The sequence below is a fragment of the Rhinolophus hipposideros genome (assembly GCF_964194185.1).
Source record: "Rhinolophus hipposideros genome assembly, chromosome: 23".
In the NCBI taxonomy this organism is placed as follows: domain Eukaryota; kingdom Metazoa; phylum Chordata; class Mammalia; order Chiroptera; family Rhinolophidae; genus Rhinolophus; species Rhinolophus hipposideros.
This window is the reverse complement of record NC_138069.1, coordinates 11,331,049-11,353,203: the sequence shown is the minus strand read 5'-3', so window position 1 is coordinate 11,353,203 and position 22,155 is coordinate 11,331,049. Positions and strand designations below refer to the sequence as shown.

At 38.4% G+C, this 22,155-nt stretch overlaps 2 protein-coding genes across 11 annotated transcripts in view; one reads left to right on the top strand and one right to left on the bottom strand.

Moving 5' to 3' along the window:
• The window catches only part of SEC24A (SEC24 homolog A, COPII coat complex component), a 52,915-nt gene extending 39,483 nt beyond the window's left edge, over positions 1-13,432 (bottom strand). For all 3 annotated transcript variants that reach the window (XR_013992358.1, XM_081035155.1, XM_081035156.1), the window contains exons 1-2: positions 12,849-13,432; positions 2,581-3,072 (exon numbers count right to left, since the gene is read on the bottom strand). Coding sequence is in view for 2 of the 3 variants with exons in the window: in XM_081035155.1 (XP_080891281.1) it covers positions 2,581-3,072; positions 12,849-12,945 (589 nt within the window). In the remaining variant the exon portion in view is untranslated. The remainder of the gene's footprint in view (positions 1-2,580; positions 3,073-12,848) is intronic.
• SAR1B (secretion associated Ras related GTPase 1B) overlaps positions 13,302-22,155 on the top strand; it is a 32,354-nt gene continuing 23,500 nt past the window's right edge. For 2 of the 8 annotated variants that reach the window (XM_081035164.1, XM_081035163.1), the window contains exon 1: positions 18,915-19,053. The gene's annotated coding sequence lies outside the window, so the exon portion shown is untranslated. Of the gene's footprint in view, positions 13,678-18,776; positions 19,260-19,566; positions 19,654-19,727; positions 19,892-22,155 lie in introns of those variants that run through there. The other 6 variants (XM_081035162.1, XM_081035158.1, XM_081035157.1 and 3 more) reach the window with 6 other exon arrangements.

Genomic DNA, 22,155 nt, shown 5'->3' with positions numbered 1-22,155 from the left:
TTTTTAAGATCAATCAGGCACCTACTATCAAAGATGGGTTGAAAAAAACAGGTAAAAATTGAGGAATTATTTTTAGAAGTCTTACAAAAAAAAGGCAGGGTAGTCATACATTCATTTTAGGTTCATTTTATTAGTTTATATATTTTTCGTTCTCCTTCTTTTATATGGCTTCTGTTACAGCCAAAAATATTTCAGATTATTGATTAAACTTTTAAACATGAAGCTACACCTACTCTTAAATAGTTTTTAAACAGTACCTGTTCCCAAATTATTTTCTTGTAGCTTTGTGTAAATTATTCAAGCCTCAGATTTCTTACTTATAAAAGAGACTGCTGTGAAGATTAAATAAGATAACACATGTAAGTTTGGCAAAGTGATAGAAAATAATATTCAATAAATGTTACCTAAAATTATTAATAATGATGTGAGTATTCATTAATTTCAAGAGATTAATGCTCACTCATGGTGTCAGATTAACAAAAATGAAACTAACCAGAAGAATTTGGGCTCTAACAATTGTGAGTCAGAAGATTTGTACAAAGCAACTACATTTCTAGAAGTAGCCTTAATCTTTACAAGGCCAAACTGTCTTCACCAGGACCTGTCTGTCAAAAAGCTAAGAAAAATCAGTAGTTTCAGCAGTTAACAAATTACAAGTCTGATGAAGTGTATACAGCATATAGATGCAGAAACGCACATGAATATACCTTTTGGTAACCACTGATATTATCGTTTCACTTGGATGCTTTTTTACTAGTTCATTTCCTTGAGGATGTCTGCTGCGCAGAATCAACCTGCAGATTCCGACACAGAATTTTAAATGCTTTTCAGAGTAACACTATTAATGTTGGTAAGTGTGTAAGACTAATTTTAATAGCAAAAAAAAAGAATAGTGAAATGGTTAAATGAACTTACTTTTCAATCAGATATGACCAAACACTGAGGTTAAAAATAAAAAGATCAAAGTCAGTCCAAGAATATACAGATTTCTTCCCAAACTGATGTACAGTTTCAACATAATCCTTTATCAAAATCCCAGCTGTCTATTTTACAAAAATTGACAAGTTGACTCCAAAGTTTTTATGAAAATGCAAGGGACCCAGAACAGCCAAAACAATCTTGAAAAAGAAAAACTAAGTTGGTAGAGTCACACTTCCCAAATTCAAAGCTCATTGCAAAGCTACAGTAATCAGGATGTTTGGTACTGGTGTAAAGACAGACATAGAGCTCAATAAAATAGAATTCAGAGTCCAGAAATAAACCCTTACATTTATAATCAATTGATTTTCAACAAAGGTGCCAAGATAATTCAATGAAAGACAGAGCAGTCTTTCCACCAACTAGTCCTGGGACAGTTGTATATGGCACATGGACAAGAATGAAGTTGAATCCCTACCTAACACCGCACACAAAAATTAACTCAAAATTAATTAAAGACCTAAATGTAGGAGCTAAAACCATAAAACTCTTAGAAGAAAATATAGATATTAAGCTCTGTCCACTGCTTTCTGGCTACAGTCGTGCTCAATAACACTCCTTACTTCCTAAGTATTATCTGTTTTAACCTCTGAGATCTTACAATTTCTGGAGCCAAAAACTGTCCAAGCCAAGATGAAAAGATAACCCAAGCCTCACATCAAGACCAAAGAGAGACCACAGGGATTGAGCTTCCCTAGAATACAAAATGGAACCCCGTTAATAAAAGTAATGGCCAGTCCTTAAGGAAGTGTTTCTGCCATAGCCGAATCCCTGAAATATCACAGGTGACTCAAAGAAAGACAGAGGAAACCTTCAAAGGAAAGAAGCAAATCAGGAACAACCCATGATTTTAAGTTAACTCAAAGGTTAGAGAATTAATTTATTTAAAGATAAACGATAATTTTAAAAATAAATTTATAATGATATACGTGGACCTAGAGAACATCACGTTAAGTGAAATAAGTCAGTAGGAGAAAGACAAATACCATATGATCTCACTTATATGTGCAATCTAGAGAACTGAATAAAAGGGGAAAGTAAACAGAAATAGTCTCAGATATAGAGGAAAAACTGATGGTTGCTGGAAGGGAGGGGAGTGGGGATGAGGAAGAAGGGGAAGGGATGAGACAGCATAAACTGGTAACTACAATATTGTCATGGGGACACGAAAGACAGTTTGGGGAATATAATCAATAATGTAAAGATTTTGTAGGGTGTTAGATGGGCACTTGTCCTATTAGGGAGACCACTTCATGGACGGACTAGATGCCTGACCACTGCACTGTACACCTGAAGCTGAAGTTGAATAATATTGTATGTCAACTACAATTTAATATAGTCATGGGATATGGAGTACAGCATAGGGAATGGAGTCAATGGAATTGTAATATATATGATGTCAGAGAGGCCATAGATTGGGGAAAGGGGGTTATCACTTTGTGAGGGATGAAATGTCTAATTATTGCATTGTTTTGTACACCTGAAACTAATAAAAAAAAATCAAGTCTTCTATATGGTTTTAAGGCTTGAAATACTAATTCAAACATCTAAACAAGCAAGTTTCCCGTGTCTCTACTTTTAAGACTCCTAAAAGAACTCTACCTGATTTTATGAAGTTGTTTTGAAGTGAAGCATTTCCAGAAGAAACATATTGATGACTTGTTGTCAAATTTGTATTCCCAGACACAGCTGGTCCAGATGATGCACGAGGACAATGGTTTGTCTGTGATCCAGTGGATGGATAGTTACATTGCCAATTCAAAGGTGGTGGCATGTTGGCTCCAGGAAAACTACCAGAAGGCATTGGTGTAGCAGCTAGGTTCTGAGAAGTAGGTTGTGGCATTCGGGGAACAGGACCACTATGGAGTGAAGGTCTCACTGTATTGGAAGCCACTGGTGGTCTATAAAGAGTCTGCCCAGGTCCCTGGTAATTACTTAATGGAGAAATAGTCTGAGAACCACCATAGGCTGACTGTCCAGAGCCTGGATTCAAAGTCTTTGCTGGTATTAGATGAGGGTAGGATCCTGGAAGCGGAGAATTATATCCTTGGCTTCCTGATGCTTGTGAAGACAACAGTGCATTTTGGAGAGGACCTTCCAAAAAGAGGAGGAAAAATTAGTCTTGCAAACAAATAAGTACTTTAAAAAATACAATAAAACATATGGTATTCTTACAGTGAAAACACTAATAACCCAATTTAAAAATGAGCAAAGGATTTAAATAGACATTCAAACATATTTCCAAAGAGATAAACAAATGGCCAGTAAACACACGCAAAAATGCTCAACATTATTAGAGAAACACAAATAAAAACCACAATGAGATACCACTCACACCAACTAGGCTAAAATGAAAAAAATGGAAAATAACAAGCGTTGGCAAGGATGTGGAGAAACTGGAATCCTCATGCTTTGCTAGTAGAAATGTTAAATGGTGCAACTACATTGGAAAACAGTTTGGCAGTTTTTCAAAATGTTACACATAGTTATATATAGCCTACTGAATAAACAGCCCACACCAATATAAATGAGTAAATTAAAAATCTAACAATGAATGAGATATTTACATAGTCTCAAAGTACATCCCCACAGAATAGTAATTACAAAGGAAAAGGAGCAAGTTTACCGTCGAGAAGTTTGGCAGACACCATTTTAATCAAGTGATTAAAGTGAACATCATCAATAATACAATAAAATGAAACCATGTGCCACCTAGTAGAATACAATAAGAATAGAGCATCTCTTCTGTAACAGTCCTGCCAGCATGCATCATCTGACAAAACGTCAGGCAATTCAAATTGAGAAACATTCTACAAAATAACTGGCTTGTAATCTTTAAAAGCATCTGGGTCATGAAAGTCAAGGGAAGCCTGAAGAACTGTTTCAGACTGAAGGACACTCAAGAGGCATGACAATTAAATGCCACATGTGATTCTGGACTGGATTCATTTGCTATAAAAGGGTTTATTAGAATCCTATGAATGAGGTCTGATGGTTAGATGATAGTAGTAAATCAATGTTAATTTTCTAATTTTGATAGTTGTAATGTGGTTATTTAGGAAACTTTCTCATTTGTAGGAAATACAAACAAACTAAAGTAATTGGGAGTGATGGGACGATCACGTTAGCAACTTACTCTCAAATGGTTCAGGAAAAAAATATTCTTTGTAATGTACTTGCAACTTATTTATAAATTTGCGATGGTTACAAAACAAAATGTTTATAGCAACACTAAGTAGTTATGTTGTAGAGAACACAAATCACACCTACTTAATAAATGAGAAAGGCTAATAAGAACTTAGTGACTTAGGGTAAAATTTCTAAGGACAGCATCTTACTCAAAGTGTGGTATATGAAACAACTTAAAACAAATCGAAAATTATGTACTCTGGAAGGCTGTTCTAGTAATGTTGACATCAATGTGAAAAACCATAATGAGATACCAATTCACACCTACTAGGATGGCTATAATCAAAGACTGACTGACAATAATAAGTGTTGGCAAGGATGTGGAGAAATTGGAAATTCGAATACATTACTGCAGAATGTAAAATGCTGCAGCCACTTTGGAAAACAGTTTTTCAGTTTCCCAAAATGTTAAATATAGAGATATCGTCTGATCCATCAATTCCACTCCTAGGTAGATACCCAAGAGAAAGGAAAATATATGTCCATGCAGAAACTTGCACACAAAAATTCATAGTAACATTATTCATAATAGCTAAAAAGTGGAAACAACCCAAATGTCTATCAATTGATAAATGGGTAAACAAAATGGGGTCTATCACACAGTGGAGTACTATTTGGTCATAAAGGGAATGAAGTGCTGATACATGTGACATGGATGAACCTTAAAAATAGTATGCTAACTTAAAAAAGCCAATCGCAGAGACCACATATTATACGATTCCACTTATATGAAATATCCAGAATAGACATAGCTATAGAAATAGAAAGCAGATTAGTGTCTGCCTAGGGTTTGGGGTTTAAAGACAAATGGAAAGTGACTGCTAATGGGTTTGGGGGTTTGCGGAGTGATGAAAATGGTCTAAAACCAATTGTAGTGAGCGCTGCACAACTCGAATATACCAAAACCAATGAATGGTACACTTTAAATGGGTAAATCGTGTGGCATGTGAATTATATCTCCGTCAAGTTGTTTTTAAAAGTGGTTAAACAAACAAACAAAAAGGAGTAGAAACACTCCAAACGTCCACCAACTAATGAATGGATAAATAAAATGTGGTATATTATACAACGGAATATTATTTGGCAATAAAGTACAGTTGACCCTTGAACAACATGGGTTTGAACTCTGTGGGTCCACTTATATGTGCATTTTTTTCAATAAATAAATATATTTTGTCTTCATTATGATCTTCTTAATAACATTTTCTTTTCTCTAGCTTAGTTTATTGTAAGAATACAGTATTAATATATATGTAACATACAAATCATGTGTTAATCGACTGTTTATGTTCTCGGTAAGGCTTCCTGTCAACAGTGGGCTATTAGTAGTTAAGTTTTGCAGAAGTCAACAGTTATATACAGATTTTCGACTGTGCGGAAGGTCAGTGCCCCTAACCCCAGCATTGTTCAAGGGTCAACTGTACTAATATACGCTACAGCATGGATGAATCTTGAAAACAATATGCTAAGAGAAAGGCAGTCATAAAAGACAACATATTGTATGATTCCATCCATATAAAATGTCCAGAATGGGCAAATCTATAGAAACACAAAGTATGTAGCTTAGTGGTTACCCACTGCTGGCGGGTACAGGGATGTGGCACAGGGACTGACTGATAATGGGGACGGGATTTCTTTTAGGGGCAGAAAAAATGCTCTAAAATTCAACTGTGGTGATAATGGCACTACTTTGTGAAAATACTAAGAAGCATTGAATTGTAAACTTTAAATGGGTGAATTGCATGATATACGAATTATATCTCAATAAATCAGTTTTTAAAAAGAAGACAGAATAATTTATGCAATTCATATAATAGCTACGTCTGGGAGAGAGAAAGGAGATGTGATAAAAGGCATGGGGTTTCAGAGGTCCTGGTTAAACTTTGTTAAACTACAGTGAATACACAGTATTCACTGTGTAGTGAATGTGTAGTAGTGAATAAACTAGTAGTGAATACACAGAAGTTCATTTTATTATTTCCCTTTAAACTATACATGTGATTTATACAATTCATGTGTGTGTTTCAAAATAAACATTTTAAAAACAAAAAAGGGTGCAAGTAAAGAGTTTAAATAAAATTATGTCATGAATATAGAAGTAGAAAATTAATGTTTCTAATATATAACATTTAAAAATCTTACACATATACCTTTAAATACAAAGTTTAAAGATGCATGTGTTAGTAAAATAAAACATTAACATTACAAATAGTCATTTGATTAATTTTATCCACATCCCTAAAATTTCATACTTTCAAGTGACCTGAAAAAAATTGGGGAGGGGGATATCTTCTCATTGGGAAAATGGTGGGTTGCCTTTTTATAGATTCACCTTATTTTTATTTTTAAGCATACGTAGTATTTCATTCCATAGAATGCCAAACAAACTAAATTTTATTGTCAAGACATCATCTTAACTTCTTTGGGCAGAAAATAAAATTTGTATTGCACGTAAAGCCTGGTACCATTCTGACTCAAATATTTGATTTGGTTCCCTCTCCTACTTAACTGCTAAATTAAAATTTCGGAGATTACAGCAGGTCAGAAAATCAAAGAATGACAGAATCACAGTCATCTTTCTAAACAAGAAAAAAACACTTAAATAAACTCATTGAGTCTTAGCTCCTGGCAAATGCATTGTCTCCACTGAGAATATTCCAGACTAATTTCTGAATTTTCCTATTTATAATTAGAATTTTTTTTACTGATTCCTGTCTAAAGACTCCGAAGAAAGCAACATATTTATAAATGTGAAATATAGAACGGTAATCCAATGGAGAAGTTTTTGAAGTATTTAAATGGTGACCCTAGGCCTGGAATCATTTCAAAATAAGCATACCAAAAGATTGGCCAATGAGAAACCATCAATGAAATTCTAAATCTGTTGTTTAGAAACAAGGTAGTGTTCTGAGTACCATAAGACTATACTCTGTGACTATCTTACCATATACACAGATTTTAAAAAGTTTCACTTTCCCTAAATTTTACCCCTTCAATGTTTATATAACCCACTTATATAGTCATCTTGACTCCTTGGAATAATACATAGGATAGGGAAGGAGAGAGAAGCGTAAGTAAGTTAAATTATATCTCTGGCTGATCAGCAAAACATCAAATCAGAGGGGAATGTTCTGGGAAATTAACTACTAATGATTTCCAAGAGTACTTTGTTTATATATATATATGATTTATCAAATACTAATAGATGAATTACAGAATCTGCGTATTCCAAAGGACTCTAAAGATTCTAGTCCCCTGAGTAACCTCAGGCTTAGAGCAGCTAAGCAACTTGTCCCAAATCACACGAGTCAACATAGTTCACTGAACTCCCATTTTCTATATATTCAAACTCCATATGTGTGCACATTCAGTCTCTGGGACTTACTAGAAAACTACCTAAAGGAATGTCATAAAATCCTATACAATCAACTTCCTGATAGTACAAGGTCACTCTATGTGGAATGTATATGGAAAGAAACATCATAAAGTAATGATTAAGAGCACAGACTGGAACAACTGAGATCAAATTCTGGCCTTGAAATTTAGTTAATTGTCCTTGAGTAATAAATTTAACCTTTCTAGATCAGTTTCCTCATTTAAAGAATGGGAACAGTAATAGTACCTATAGTGTTGATGTATATGGTAGGCAGAAAAATGCCCCCCCAAATATGTCCATGTCCTAATCCCTGGAACCTGTGATATGTAAGGTTACATGGCAAAAATGGAATTAAGGCTGCAAACAACTGACTTTGAGATAGGAAGATTGGATTATCAGGTTGGGCCCAATATAATCACAAGGGTGAAAGAGGGAGGCAGGAGAGTCAGGGTCAGAAAAAGAGTTGACAGGACATTGCTAGCTTTGAAGATGGTAGGGGGCCATGAGCCCAGGACAAGAATAGACTCCAGAAGGGGGAAAAGGCAAAACAGCAGCTTCTCTGCTCGAGCCTACAATAAGGAGCGCACTCTGATGTCTCATTGCAGACTTCGGACCTCCAGAACTGTAGGATAATAAATTTGTGTTGTTTGAAGATACTAAGTCTGTGGTGTTTTGTTACAGCAGCAGTAGAAAACAAATACAATGTGAGAATGAGATTTAGGATTCAAGACGGCTATGTAAATGGGTTATATAAACACATTTATAATGGTGTTTCTCATATACACGTAGTTAGTACTCAATAAATGTTTCCTACTGTCATCATCTTAGAAACATGTATTTGTGTCCTTAATACTGCAGCACTCACCAGTATTTCTGCTATCAGTGAACCAAATAATTTCATCTGAAGTAATCTTTCATTTAGTTAAAGACTGATCCTATATTTAGGCTACTGATTCATTTATCTCAAATGGCTATGAACATTCTAGTCATTCCCAGATTGTAAAGACACGTTTTACTAAATATCTTCTAAGGATCCAAAGGTGAGTCAAGTCCACTCTATTCCTGCTGTCAAGTAGCTCACAGTCCAGATGGGAAGACAATTTGATTTAGCACCTCACCTCGCACATCAAAATGTACTGTGATCACTTACAGAGCTGAGCAACTGAAACTATAAGTACAACAAATGGATGTCACTGCATGAGTACAATTTGTGAGTCAGTCACTAAAAATAAGGGCTTTAATAAAGCAATGGAAGGGTTAATTCGATGCTAAGAATCAACGTGGGGGAAAGGAGCAATTTCAGGGTCTATAAGACATTTACGAATGTGATGTTGAAACAGCAAAGAAATGCACTAAATACTAACAAAAATTAGGGTCAGGTCATGTACTAATTATAATTCAATTAAGCTAGGTGGCAGTTTTGGGAAATATCAGCTAATATTTATTGTTAAAGTATATGACCTATCCACCTGCAGAAAGAAACCAAAGAGGAGATTCTGATCCTTGATTCAGGCACTAATTCAAGGCGCTAGGTCCTGGGGTTCGGAGATAACAACCAGATAAACTGAATAACAATGGTTATGTAAGACACCTAGGTTTAAATCTAGGTAACACAAATCTAGGTCATTAGCTGTGTAACCTTGAGCTAGTTGCTTGACCACTCATCTCAGTCTCCTTGTCAGTGAACATAACAGTTATAATCTCATAGAGCTGTTGTGAGGATAAAATGAGATGATGTATATAATGCAACCTAGCACAGTGACTGCGCAGAGAGTAAGTAAACAATAAATGTTAGTTCTTCTTGCTACCATTTCTCTTTTAGGAGCTCCCCATCAGCAGAGACAAACAAGATGCTCAATGCCTAAGTTCTAATAGAGGTATGCAAAGAGTCCTATGGGAGTCCAAAGTTATTTGCCCCACTGGAAACATTAACGAGAACTCAGCCACAACAATCAGTGTTATAGACCACATGCCAATTTTATTCACAGCATGTTTTGATAATAACTAAAGTCTTTCTATATTAAATACACAATCATAAAGAGATCTACATTCCTGTCATACCTAAAACAGAGATATGAATACAAGTCTAGCATTTAAATGGATGCCCAACCCTACCCACGTATTCTATTGAGTTTTAGCTGATACCATGATGCAAAAATCCACAGAAAAAGTCACCAGAAAAAAAAATTTGAAAGTGAGCTCTATCTTATAATAAATTTGTGTTGTTTGAACACAGTTCTACTTTCTGTGTTTCCAGGTACCTTTGGTCAACTGCGATCCAAAAATGTTAAATGGAAAAGTCAATACTAACTATTTACTGACAATACTGAATATTTACTGACCTAAATTACACAATACCCAAATCTAAAACTTTCATTCAATAAAACTGATAATTCCTAAAACATGCTAGACATCATATGGGGAGCTGGAGACAGAATATTACGCAAAAACAGATATACTTGCTGTCATAGATTTTACAGTATAGAGGTGAGACAAGATATTACTTTATAAAATTACAATATAACAGGGGAATCAAGTGGGAGAAAGGATGAATACCTTTAATCTATATGGGAAAAGGTGAGTACTACATAAATATTACAAAAAATAAAATTAATAAAACTGCAGTTTTTAACTGCCTTGGCAAATGGATTTAAATAGTCAATAAAGCAGCTAATTAACAGTGAGAGTCATGATTTCCATTTAGCCTTATTACATGGTAATCAGATAAAGATTTGCCAGTTTAAAGAGTCTTAACAGTTCACTATCAATTTTTGCAAAGGAAATAAGTGTACACAAACCTACAGAGACTTAGAAAAACCTGTCTAGATAATTTCAGATTGTAATGCAATGTAACAATCTACCACAGAAGGAAATGTCTCCATATGTGAGTAATTCTGTAATATAATGACACCATACAATATAAAAGCAAGTTATAGAAAAATGAAAAAGGTTTTCACAGTAGTCCCCTCTTATCCACAGTTCTACTTTCTATAGTTTCAGGTACCTTTGGTCAACGGCGATCCAAAAATGTTAAATGGAAAAATCCAGAAATAAACAATTCGGAAGTTTTAAATGGCACACTGTTTTGAGTACCTCTCTTCATCTTATCACGTAAGCATTGTATCATCTCACATCATCACAAAAAGGATGAGCATAATACAATATTTTGAGAGAGACCACATTCACATAACTTTTATTACAGTATATAGTTATAACTATTCCATTTTATTACTAGTTATTGCTGTTAATCTCTACTGGGCCTAATTTGTAAATTAAACTTTATCATAGGTATGCATAGGAAAAAAACATGGCATACATAGGGTACATTACTATCCACAGTTTCAGGCATCCACTGGGGCGTCTTGGAACGGATCCCTCGCAAATAAGGGGGGACTACTGTATTTGAACTTTTCATTATAATCTAAAAAAACATCAGAAGATCCAACTGAACTGTACTATATAATTTAAGCAAGCTACATTAAATCTAAAGCTTAAGAGTATTCAATAGAATATTTAAGCAGCAATAACAGCCTTGAAAGAGTTAAGCAAAAACACCTACATTCCAGCATAGAACATTTTTTTCCCCTTCCACAGAAATACCCTCCCCTCCAATTCTCCACCATATCCCTACTCTCTTTATTAATGGGCTGCACAATGAAGGAACTCAATATAGGACATTAGCCACCTTATTGAGAATAATTCTACAAAAAACTTAAAAATGAAGATTATAAAAAGACTTAAAATTGTACCTTCAAAAAAGGAATGTATTTACACAGTTCTATAATTTCCTTCCCTGTCTGAATCCCCACTTGGTTCTGGGAAACATGTACACAGGGACTGTACCTTGGGTTGTATTTTCCGAAGGACAGAACTTAGAAGGTGTGTACAAATGTCTGTCAGACTGGTTCAAATCAACATAGTGACAACATCTCCGATATGGCATATCAGTGGCTAAATTCCTTTGACATTTCAAAATTAACAAAACTATACTTACATATAAGCTTACAAGCATATTTGCAGGATTTGACATTTAAAGCTCATGTAAAATAGCAATTTATAGATTATGAGAAAAAACCATAGCCATGACATCTTGCTTAAGTTTTTGGACCTTAAAGTGAATTTCTTTAAAATGATTTCATCCTCAGTGTAAACGCTGGTGAATAGCCTAGAATAAATATAGTTTACACGTTACCATAAATTTGAGACAGAACAATTAACACCGTTTCAGTGCTTACCCCCACTTGATTCTTGCTTCTGCCTACTCACAGACATTTTTAAAAATCTTTTGGAGCCTTCTTTGTTAAAAAAAAAAAACACACCAAACAAACAACAAACAGTAGTCTTCTCTAAAAACAATGTGAATTAGCTATTTTAGTCAAGGGATACATCCTCAAACTTCACAGCAATTTTAGACTCCAATGGGCAAGTTAAGTATTTTAGTACTATTCTAGCTTTGTTTCCATGCACCAAAGATTTCATAGGTACATTGGCAACGTAGCAAGCTTTGGCAGACAACCTATCTTTCTCTATCATAACAAGTACAATAACAAGCTTCGCAAATCACCATGCAGGAGAAGTTCAAGCATCCTGGCAGAGGTGGGAAAACACCCGACCCTCTCTCACCGAATGACAAATCGCAGTGCCACACGCACACTGTGGATGGAGAGAGGTCGAGATGTGTGTCCACCCCCTCTCAAAGCACGTAAAGGCCTCTGGAAATCAAACAGGGGATGCTCCCCTCTACCTGGTTCTTCCAAAGCTGGAAACCTGAGCGGGTGGCCTAAGCGCCACGGGAGGAAAGTTCTGGCACAGACGCACGGGCCCTAAACGGGTCTCCCCAAAACACAACCATTCATTCGTCCCCACGCACTCAAAGTGAGTGAGAGCCGCACCCCACTGCAGGCCCCGAGGACCCCAAACGAGCCGGATCGCAAAGCCCGCCCCCCAGGAGTCAAGGTGGCCCGGGAACAACTCGGAGCCTCGCACGAGAGTGGTGCGGTAGAGGCCGAATCCGCTTGTTACCCACGAGAACAGCAACGGCTCATTACGAGTTCGCTGCACGAATGGACAAGTAAATAAACGTGAAACCCTACGACCAGCCGGGAGTCGCCGCGGGGGCAGATCCGTCGCGGTCTCCGCGGCCCAGCTGCCCACCGCCAGCGGCTCCCGGCGCCGGTCGCGAGGTCACCCTCTCCGCTTGTGTCGCCTCGGGCGGCGGCAGCAACCAAAGTGCAGCCCGAGCCCGGGCCCGGGGTGCGCGCCGCCGCCGCCGCCGCCGCCACCCCCGCCCCCGAGAGGCACTCACCGTTGCTGTAAGGAGACCCCGAGGCGGACGCCTCCCCGTTCTGGGTCTGGAGGCCCGTTAGGGCACCGCCGGACGCCGGTATCCCCGGCTGGGACATGACGACGGTGGTTTTCCGGGCTGCTAGGGGTCTGCGACAGCGCCAAGCGAAGCGCTGAAAGACGACGGCTCGAAGCGGAGGGAAAGGGCGAACGACCTAGGACTGGAGGCGGGGAGGAGAGAGGGCGGCGCAGCAAGCCCTAGGCCTGGCGCCGCATTCTCCCCGGCCCACCGGCGGCCACGGCGAGGCCTGGGAGCTGAGAAGACGGAGTAGGGCCGGCGGGGCCGGGAACGCTAGGCTGGGAGGCGGCAGCCAGGCGGCGAGAAAAGGGAGGCCCCTGCCGGAAGTGCCTGTCAGCCGCCGGCCGCGCAGGCGCGATCGGGACACGTGGCACTTCCGACTCCGGGCTGGCATTCGCCACCGCAGTAGGTACTTTAGGCTTTCCCCGCTGGGCTGCCCAAAGGCCACCTGACAGCTCCGGGTGTCCCGGCCCTGAGGACCGTGATCGGCCTGGCCTGCCACGTCACTGACTCTCACCGCCGGCCGGAAGTAGAGTGTGTCACCGCTACGGAAATCCCCGCGGCGGTGAACGTCATCTCGCCGGCAGAGCCGAGATCGGAGCGAAATCTGGGCTTTCGCGCGGCGGGATTGACTGGTTCGCCCCTCGGGGTTTTGTGAAGATGACCTGAGACGAGACCTGTCGTCGTCCTCTGGTTAGACCATATCTCGGGTAGCTGAGTCGACTCCTGTTCCTCGCAGTGTTTCATGTCACATGTCGTCCTCGTACTCCAGGTGTAAATTGTAAAGGCATTTTTAAAAAGGGGTGGTTAATTAGGCTCCTGTATTACAAGTGCAACCAAATCGTGGAGGAGGTCTCTTTTTGACCTTCCGAGTTTCAGAAATAATTTTAATTTTGAAACCCGCTGATTCATAGCGTAGTCACGCTGACGTTCGTGGACCATACCTTGAACAGCACATTTAAATGGCAGTTTCAGTTCCTCTTCTAAGAGTTTACAGTAAGGTGAAACTTTCAAATTTCCTTTCTAGGCAAGTAGACTTTTTTTTTTCTTTTTCTTTTTCTTTTTTTTTTTTTTTTTTTTTTTTTTTGCAAATAGACTTTTTTTAATTTTGAGACCAAAGGGAGGTAGACACTGGAGTGATTAGACAATATAGTTGATGGATGAGCTCAATAGTCATCTTACCTCCCTTCATTCTAGGTAGGTTTTTCCTGCTCTGAGCTGATGATAAAGCCCTTGTTTAAACTACAGATTTGTGCTGTTGATTAAAATGTCATGCTAAAGATTTCGCAATCCCGGAAGGGTGAAGTACATCTTACTTTATTGAATATCAAATACCTGCTATGAAATGTTATATTACATACAAAGTGAGCAAGACCTAAACCACTGCATCAGGCCTGAAAAGCAAACAGTAAGAATTCAAATAACCAAGTGTTAAATTTTATCCTAACCCTGTTTTATCATTTGCCTGAGGACCTTACTCAAAATGTGTTTGCTGTGGGTGGAATTCCACAACCCCTTTGTACAAAGGCTTCTTTAGCCTGAAGACAATACTGTTGGTCAAACTGTTTTCATCCTATAGTCCCTATGACAAAGTCTCAAATCACGTTATCCCAAGAACAATTGAAAAGATACACAAACAAAAGCTTCTCAGTGTTCTAAAGAGAAAATAGATCTCCAAGAGAAACTGAACCTTCCCGAGGTCAGACAGAAAATCAAGGTCATCTTCAAATGGGCAGATGCTTAATCCTGGTGTCAAACTTGCATAAGTTTAATTCTTTTTGATTTAATGCAGCTCCTTAATGATCTTGGTTCGTTGACTTTGGCACAGGAGTTTGATTTGGTTAAATCAAGCTTTCTTTGAACTTTGTTCTGTTTAAGCAATGTCTGTGTGTTCAGAGGGGAAAAAAACTCATGGAGAGCATTAGCCATTTTAAAAAGTAAATAACCTCATTGGTTAAATCAGGTTAAATAAACATAAATAATTTGCTAATAAGTAAACATTGTTTTTTTTCTAAAATTTGTTCTATCCCTAAGAATCCATGTTGCTATTATTCCCCACAAAACTATGGTTAAGTCTTTTATTTTACTTGATTTTTTTTTTTTTACATTTTAAATATAGTCAGCTTTAAAATATTGAGAAGAAAAGCAGCATTTGTCATCTGCCCACCCTCAGGGATAATAGGATGATGGTAAATTTAAGTAACTGAGGTGAGACAGCATATTTAAAAAGTTATTATCCACACATTGTCAAATCCTTCTCTGATTTCTTAAAATGTGGTCACACAAATATCAAGGAACAATTATTAGTGCTATTACAAGTGGTTAAGGGTATTGCTATGTCTTTGGTCAACTACCTGTGTCTACCCTACATTTTTCTAAACTTACGTCAATAATATATTCTATGTTTTGATACTTGTTTTCCAGAACACCGGGACCCTCTGGCACTTATGCACCCTTCATATGTATAGGTGTCACATGTTCTGTATATTATTTTCAGAGCCTTCAACGCTGCTTAAGAAAATTATAAACAATAAAGTGACACAAACGTGTTTCAGTAAGGAGAGAGCACTATGCAAATAATATTCCATGAAAGTTGAAAATTTATTTAGACCCCAAAGAGAGTGACAGTCATTCCTGATGAAATTTGCTGATAACACAGAAGTGCATTTAAGCTCACACCGGGGCCCCTTTGCCTGCCTGCTCATGACTACTGAATTGTCAGCTGATAAACAGGATCAATTTTACTTTTCAGGATGGGGGAAATTATTTTAGGGCCATTAATTATTTTTTTTTTAATTTCTATTTCAAACAAACAAACAAAATGATTTTAATTACAAATAACAGGTTTGTTCTGAAAGTCTCTTGTGGCTCCATTTTAGAAACAGTTCCTTTGGCCTCATTTGCCTCTGAAAGGACATCTGTTTGTATCTGAAGTCACATCACAAGTACACTTTTCTCATACCAAGCCAGTAAACCCCGTTGCCTTCTTTGAAAACTTCATCTTTATGTAGTTCTTCCCATTCTCTTGCCCACTAGTTAGTTTTCATTGTCTTGCACTTGAGCTATTGGAATAGTCTTTCTGGTTTCCCTTTCTCTAGTCCAGTCTACATGTTGAATTGAGTTCCTAAATACTGATGCTGTTTTTATTTTCCTGTACCCCAAAACCTGTAGTTGCTCCCTGTACCTTCTCCACCAAGTTTAAATTTTCTGCATGGTTTTTCTCATCTCATGCTAAGTAAAACCCAAAGTCCTACATACCACTCAAGACTTGGCCTTGCTGTCCTTCTGTCCTCATTTTCCACACTTCCTTTCAATCACTCCACTCCAGACACACTTTCCATTTCCCTAGCTACTCAAGCACAAGCCAGCTTTTTACACATACTTCCTCAAGACACCTACCTAGTTCAATGTCTCACCTCTTCAGCCTTTATTCAAATGTTATCTTGTTGACTATTGACAAGCCCTTCTATGAACACCCTATACAATCGCATACGCTCCCTGCTCACTCTCTAGCCCTCTGACCCTGCTTTATTTTCCCCATAGCACTTGTAATCATTGTTATATATTTGGGTCTATGTTTATCTTTCTTCAATGGAATACAATTCTACACATATCCTGCCAGTTCTAAAGGCATAGTTTTGATTTCATGTCTGCCTCCTTGTTTTGACTGTCAGACCATAGAGACCAGAAACTGTGTCCTATCCACCTCTGTATTCTCAGCACTTGGCTTAGGGCCTCACACTTAACAGTTGTTCAATAAACATTTTTAAATGAATAAAATTTAGTGTTGTCTCTTCCAGTCTTCTATATTATTTTGACCCTCATGAATTCACTGCTACAAGTTCTTATTGCACTTACAGCCTAAACCACATCTAGCACTTGTCTCTAAACTCTCTAATTCTTTTAGGTTCTTAACTATTATGCTACCTTGTGTCCCATCTAAATCAGAACTAATAGTATAACTAAAATAGTGTCAGCCTCTGGTCAGGCCCCATCTCCCCTGGGCAATATGGGAGGTACAATATCAAATGCCAATTTTTTTTCTTAACCTCAAATACATTTCTCTGCCCCCATCTCCTCTACAAACACCTTGGCACCATAGTACCAGAGAGTTGAGGTGCAACTTCCCCTCTAAACCTATCTTTTCATCATTCTTTCTGTTAAATGTCCTCACCAGCTCTTGCATTCATTGATTAATTAATGTATTCAATAAATATTGATTACATGTCTTCTACATGTCAGGCACTGAGCTAAACAAGCAAAAACAGAACAGGACAGACAAAATCTCTTCTTTCTCTGGAGTTTACAGTGGACGAAACAAAATAAATATATATTTTAAATTAAAATTTGTTTAAGTGCTATTGAGGTATTGGTACTGAGATAGAGAATAGCAAGCAGGGACTTGATTTGGATAGAATGGTTAGGACAGAAGGTGACATTTAAGCTGTGATCTAAAGAATCACAGAAAGCTAACTTTCTGAGAACCTAACTATACAAAGAAGATGGGGAGAAGAAGGGCTCTGGGCAAAGGGAACAGCACTTACAAAGGCTCAGAGACAGAAATGCATTGCTGTGGTGAGCAAGGCAGAATGCAGGAGATAAGATTGGAGAAGTAGAAGGGTCTGAGCAACAAAAAACTTATAAAGCATTGTAAGGAGATTATATGCTTTGGAAAGCCAGTAGAAGAACTGTAAACGGGGGAGTAATTTGATCCAATTCATGCTTTAAGATTAATGAATTAAAAAAAAAAAGTTAGTCCAACAGCTGTGAGGGTAATTGATTGAAGGGAAAAGGATGGAGTTGTTGCAGTAACCCAGGCCAGAGATGATGATGGCCTGCAGTAAGGTGCCAGTAGTGGAAACAGAGTAGACTCACTAATCCAAGTTAAAACTTTGGACTTTGATATCACCTTTACTTTTGCTACCAACATGCCTTTCTGGCAGAAGGAATGGCAAGTGCAAAGGGAGGACACATGGAGTGAGGCATGTCCTGAGGGTGGAGAAGAAAGAGGGGGAGATCCAGAAGAGCCAGTTACAGACTTTGTTGGGAATTGAATAACATTTGCTTCATTCCTCAAACAGCTCCTCCTTCTGTCCCCATCAACTAAAATTCCAGGCTTGAGAGTGTGGATGAAAAGGGGGTTCTACTGAAAGTAACCTCACAGGGTACTCTGATCTGAAATTCCTAACTGGGTAGGTCATGGTGGGTAAAGTCACACCCCAGGCATATAATTTCTTTAGTAAAAGGATTATCTTTGCTTTAAGCAAGCCCTGTCCACTGTTCTTTGAAATGTCAGAGAAATCCTTTCTCAGGCCCCACCACCCTCAAGGGAACACATCATTTTGTTAACTATCCTATAATCCAATCTTCATCTTGCTTTCTCCCACCTTCATTTAATCTTTCTTACTTGCTTTCCTTAATTCCAAATGCATGAAAATACAAAAAGACCTGCAAGCTGCCATTCTATGATGTATTTTTCTCAATCTGTTGAAGTCTTGCTTCCAGGTGTATCTTGTTTGGCTCAAATACATTTTTATAAAAATTCTCTACGGGTTTGGACATTCTTACCTGGACAAGAGAAACCTTGGAAGCATTGTCATCACCCTTCCATTCAAGGCACCCAAACATTCCCAATTTAACACATTTAAGGAAGGTAACACTAATCCATTAGCAAGCACTGCAGAGTCAAGACAGTCTTGTTTAAAATTCAATACCCAGCACCCAACACATTGCCTGGCACAGTTACATTTTGTAAATCACTTGTTAATTCGAGAAACAGGTGTACTTTAAAAGTGTATTCTTAAAAAACGATGTCACTGATGATTTCCCCAAACTGGGAACCAACGTGTCCTTCTTTGCTTCTGCCCGCAGGCCCCTGAAGCCCCTTGGAGCTCTTGTGGGGGCAGGGCTGCGGGGGGGCCGGCCAGGCCCACAGGAGAGCTCAGCCCGGGAACTGGCGGCAGAACTCCTAGGAGGCGGAACTTCGGTCGCAGTGCTCCACGGTCCTGCGGACAGTCCGGAGTGAAGCACCCCCGGCCCGGAAGGAGCTGACGCGACCTGGGTCCGCGGCAGCCATCGCGCTTTGCAGTTGGGTCTCGAGGGTGTAGGGCCGACACCCAGCGAGGAATTGCATTCTCTCCGATCGCAGGTGAGCGGCGGCCTTTCCTCCCGGGAGAACCGGCGGGCGGCAGCTGTGAAGCCCGGGGAAGGCGCACTTTTGGGGTCTTGGCCCAGCCGGCCCCTGCCTGTGGCCGGGCGAGGAAGGGGCGCCTGTTTTCTGCCCCGGAATCGGGAGTCGCGAGGCAGAATGAGCCCCTTTCCTGACCCGCGGGGGCTGCTGTGACGGTCCTGCGGGTAGGTCACCGCTGCTGTCAAACAGTGGGTTATTTCGGGAAAGAACCACATGACTCTGAACTGCGGGCAAGCGCTTCCTTCCCCTCGGCCTCAGTTTCCTCACCTGGTGAGGCGGAGGCAGCGGGAGTCTTGGGTGACAGCGCTAGCGGCTGTGTCGCGGCGTCTTGTTTTTCAGCTGTCGGATTAGTTAGGGGTAAACCGAGCTTCCCTGCTAGCAGTAGTTAACGTTCTGCCATGCCCAAGCCCCATCTGAGTGGGCAAAAGGTCCATGTTGGGGGAACACTGTACTGATTTATACCTTGGTCAGAATTTTTCAACAAGATAGAAATTTGTGTTGACAACCGCGAAACCTGACATCGTTGGCCGGAAGAACCAAACTCGTCAGGGATTCAAGGTATTGGACACATTGGGTAAAACGGGGTGAAGAAATCCTTTTATCTTGAAAAAGTAAACCTAATGTATTTGCAGGTTCTTATGTCAAGCCCTGTATCACCACGTGTCTTACTCGGAAGAACGTCCTATGTTTAGTGTTAGATACCAGTTAGGTCTCATTGAAGCAAACGCAAGGAAACGTATTTTGATTGACTGCTACGTAAGGCGCTAGCTCTGCGCACGACAATCCACGAAGCAAGGTAGTAAGCAGTGTCATCTTTATTTTACAGATGAGGAATAAAGGGAGATTTTACAATTTGTCAGTAACTAGTGGTGCTGGTATATCAAAGCAATGTGTATATCTACTATTGTTTTAGTGGATTCACAGTCGTTACCAAAATATTTTGATACTTAAGATTATATAGTTCATCGGCATTTTCTGGGTTTGCAGAAAAGGAAGGTATTGCCATTGCCTTTATTTTAGAAATGTTAGAGAAGCATTTTCAGTAATAAGGAAGATTAGCAGCTTCAAGAAGGTATATTTTAACCTACCTTTCCTTGCCACTTCAAGCAAGAATTGAAACAAAAGATAAGCCTATCAGAAATAAAAATCACTGCCACATCATTTGAAGCTTACAACTCAGAATTCTATAGTAATGATTCATTGTTTCTCCACCCTCTTCTTTAAGTACATGTGGCTGAAACTCATTTAAATTATTTCTCTGTAAAACATTATTGAGCAAATAATTTTAAAATCACAGTGTTGAAATTTTCTCTTCCTTGCACATAGTTTTTAGGACAATTTTAATTAAAAGTATTTTAAGGACTGAATTTGTCATTATGTCGATTTTAATTTTCTTAAATATAGGCAAGTTCAGTACTCAGAAGCAAACAACTTTTTTTGTAATAGAGATTTCCCCACCCCCTTCTCTCACTCTTAAAAAAAAATCCTACTGTTTATATTTGTCAAAGATTTAACCTTCCTTCCATCAAGTGTCATTTTCCTACAGGAAACTTGACTATATACTTTTCGTTAAGTACGCGAACCAAAAGGTCTTGTTCCATTTTTGTGATTGCTATGCATTCAATCCTAAAATGTTTTCTATATTTTTTTTATTTACATCACTGTTTCAAAACTTTAAAGGCTATAGAAAGAAAATCTAACACTTTTCGGGGAGAATATTTCTAGAGCAGCCATTGTCTTGAAATGGTCAGCATTGTTACTGTCCATCCTTAGTAATGCACAGGGCCTTGCTGAAATTTGACAATACATGGTCAAGCCTTCTTTATATTTCTAGTACTCTTTGAATTTGAGAGAAATGTGTATATAATTCCTAAATTAGCTTACAGAAAGTATACTCATCTTCTGTATTTTGTACATGTTTTAATCATAAACCTGACACAATTGGGTAGAAAATTGTGATTCTTTTCTAGTGAGTTTTTGTGTGTGTGCGTGTGTGTGTGTTTTTTTTACCTGGAGTTGAAGGAAACTAGTCTCGTGCCTTTTCTGGTGACAGTCAAGTATTGCATTAATATTTAAAGTAAAATCAGAATATCATTAAAAATGTTTTCATATTTAAGTTAATTTGAAAATTGGCATTTAAAGTTTTGTGCATTTAATTTCAACTTAGTCTGAATGAGTTGATACCATCTAGTATTGAATAATATTCAAGGTGTTTTCAGGTACATTATCATATTTAATAATTCTTACAACTCTGTGAGGCAGGTGGTATTCCCATTATATGTAGGAGGAAATGGGCTCAGAAAGATTGGCTTTATCAGAATGAAATAATAGTATTTCAAAAGATGGAAATAATAGAAGATGCATATTAAGTCCATAGTTTTTTTTAATTCTAGGATAGGCACTCTGCATTTCACCACAGCTCTACCATTCTTTACTTCCCAAATTTTTAATGTATTGGTTCTATAATCCTACTCTGATATCTTATTTGCCTCTAGACTATGGTAGCTTTTGTTTTCTCCCAGCAGTACCTTTTGGAGTACTTGTATCTTGCCATATTGTGTGTGTGTTTTTAAACTTCATACCTAAATGGTTCTGCCTAATTACTTAAATAAATTTGTTGTAAATATTAAAAGGCCACATAAATTTTTTAATTTGACTTTGTTTTATAATAGCTTTATTGAGAGATAGTTCACGTACCATAAAATTTACCCTTGTAAATACAATTCAGTGTTTTTAGTATATTCACAAGAGCTGTGCAATCATAACCACTATCTAATTCCAGAACATTTTCATCAGCCCAAAAAGAAATGTAGTACCCATTAACAGTCACTTCCCATTTCCCCTTCCCCGCTGGTCTGACAACCTCTAATCTACTTATTTTAAGAATTTGCCTATTCTGGACATTTCATATAAATGAAAATCATCCGTAGAAGTTTAATGGAATAAGGTTTTAAGAAGTTATTTGTAATCTGAGAGTTATTTGCACTGATTTTCACGTTACTTGAGTAGATCACTTTTCTAATCTGCATAGAGACTTTTCCTGTTTGGTGTTCGTGCAAT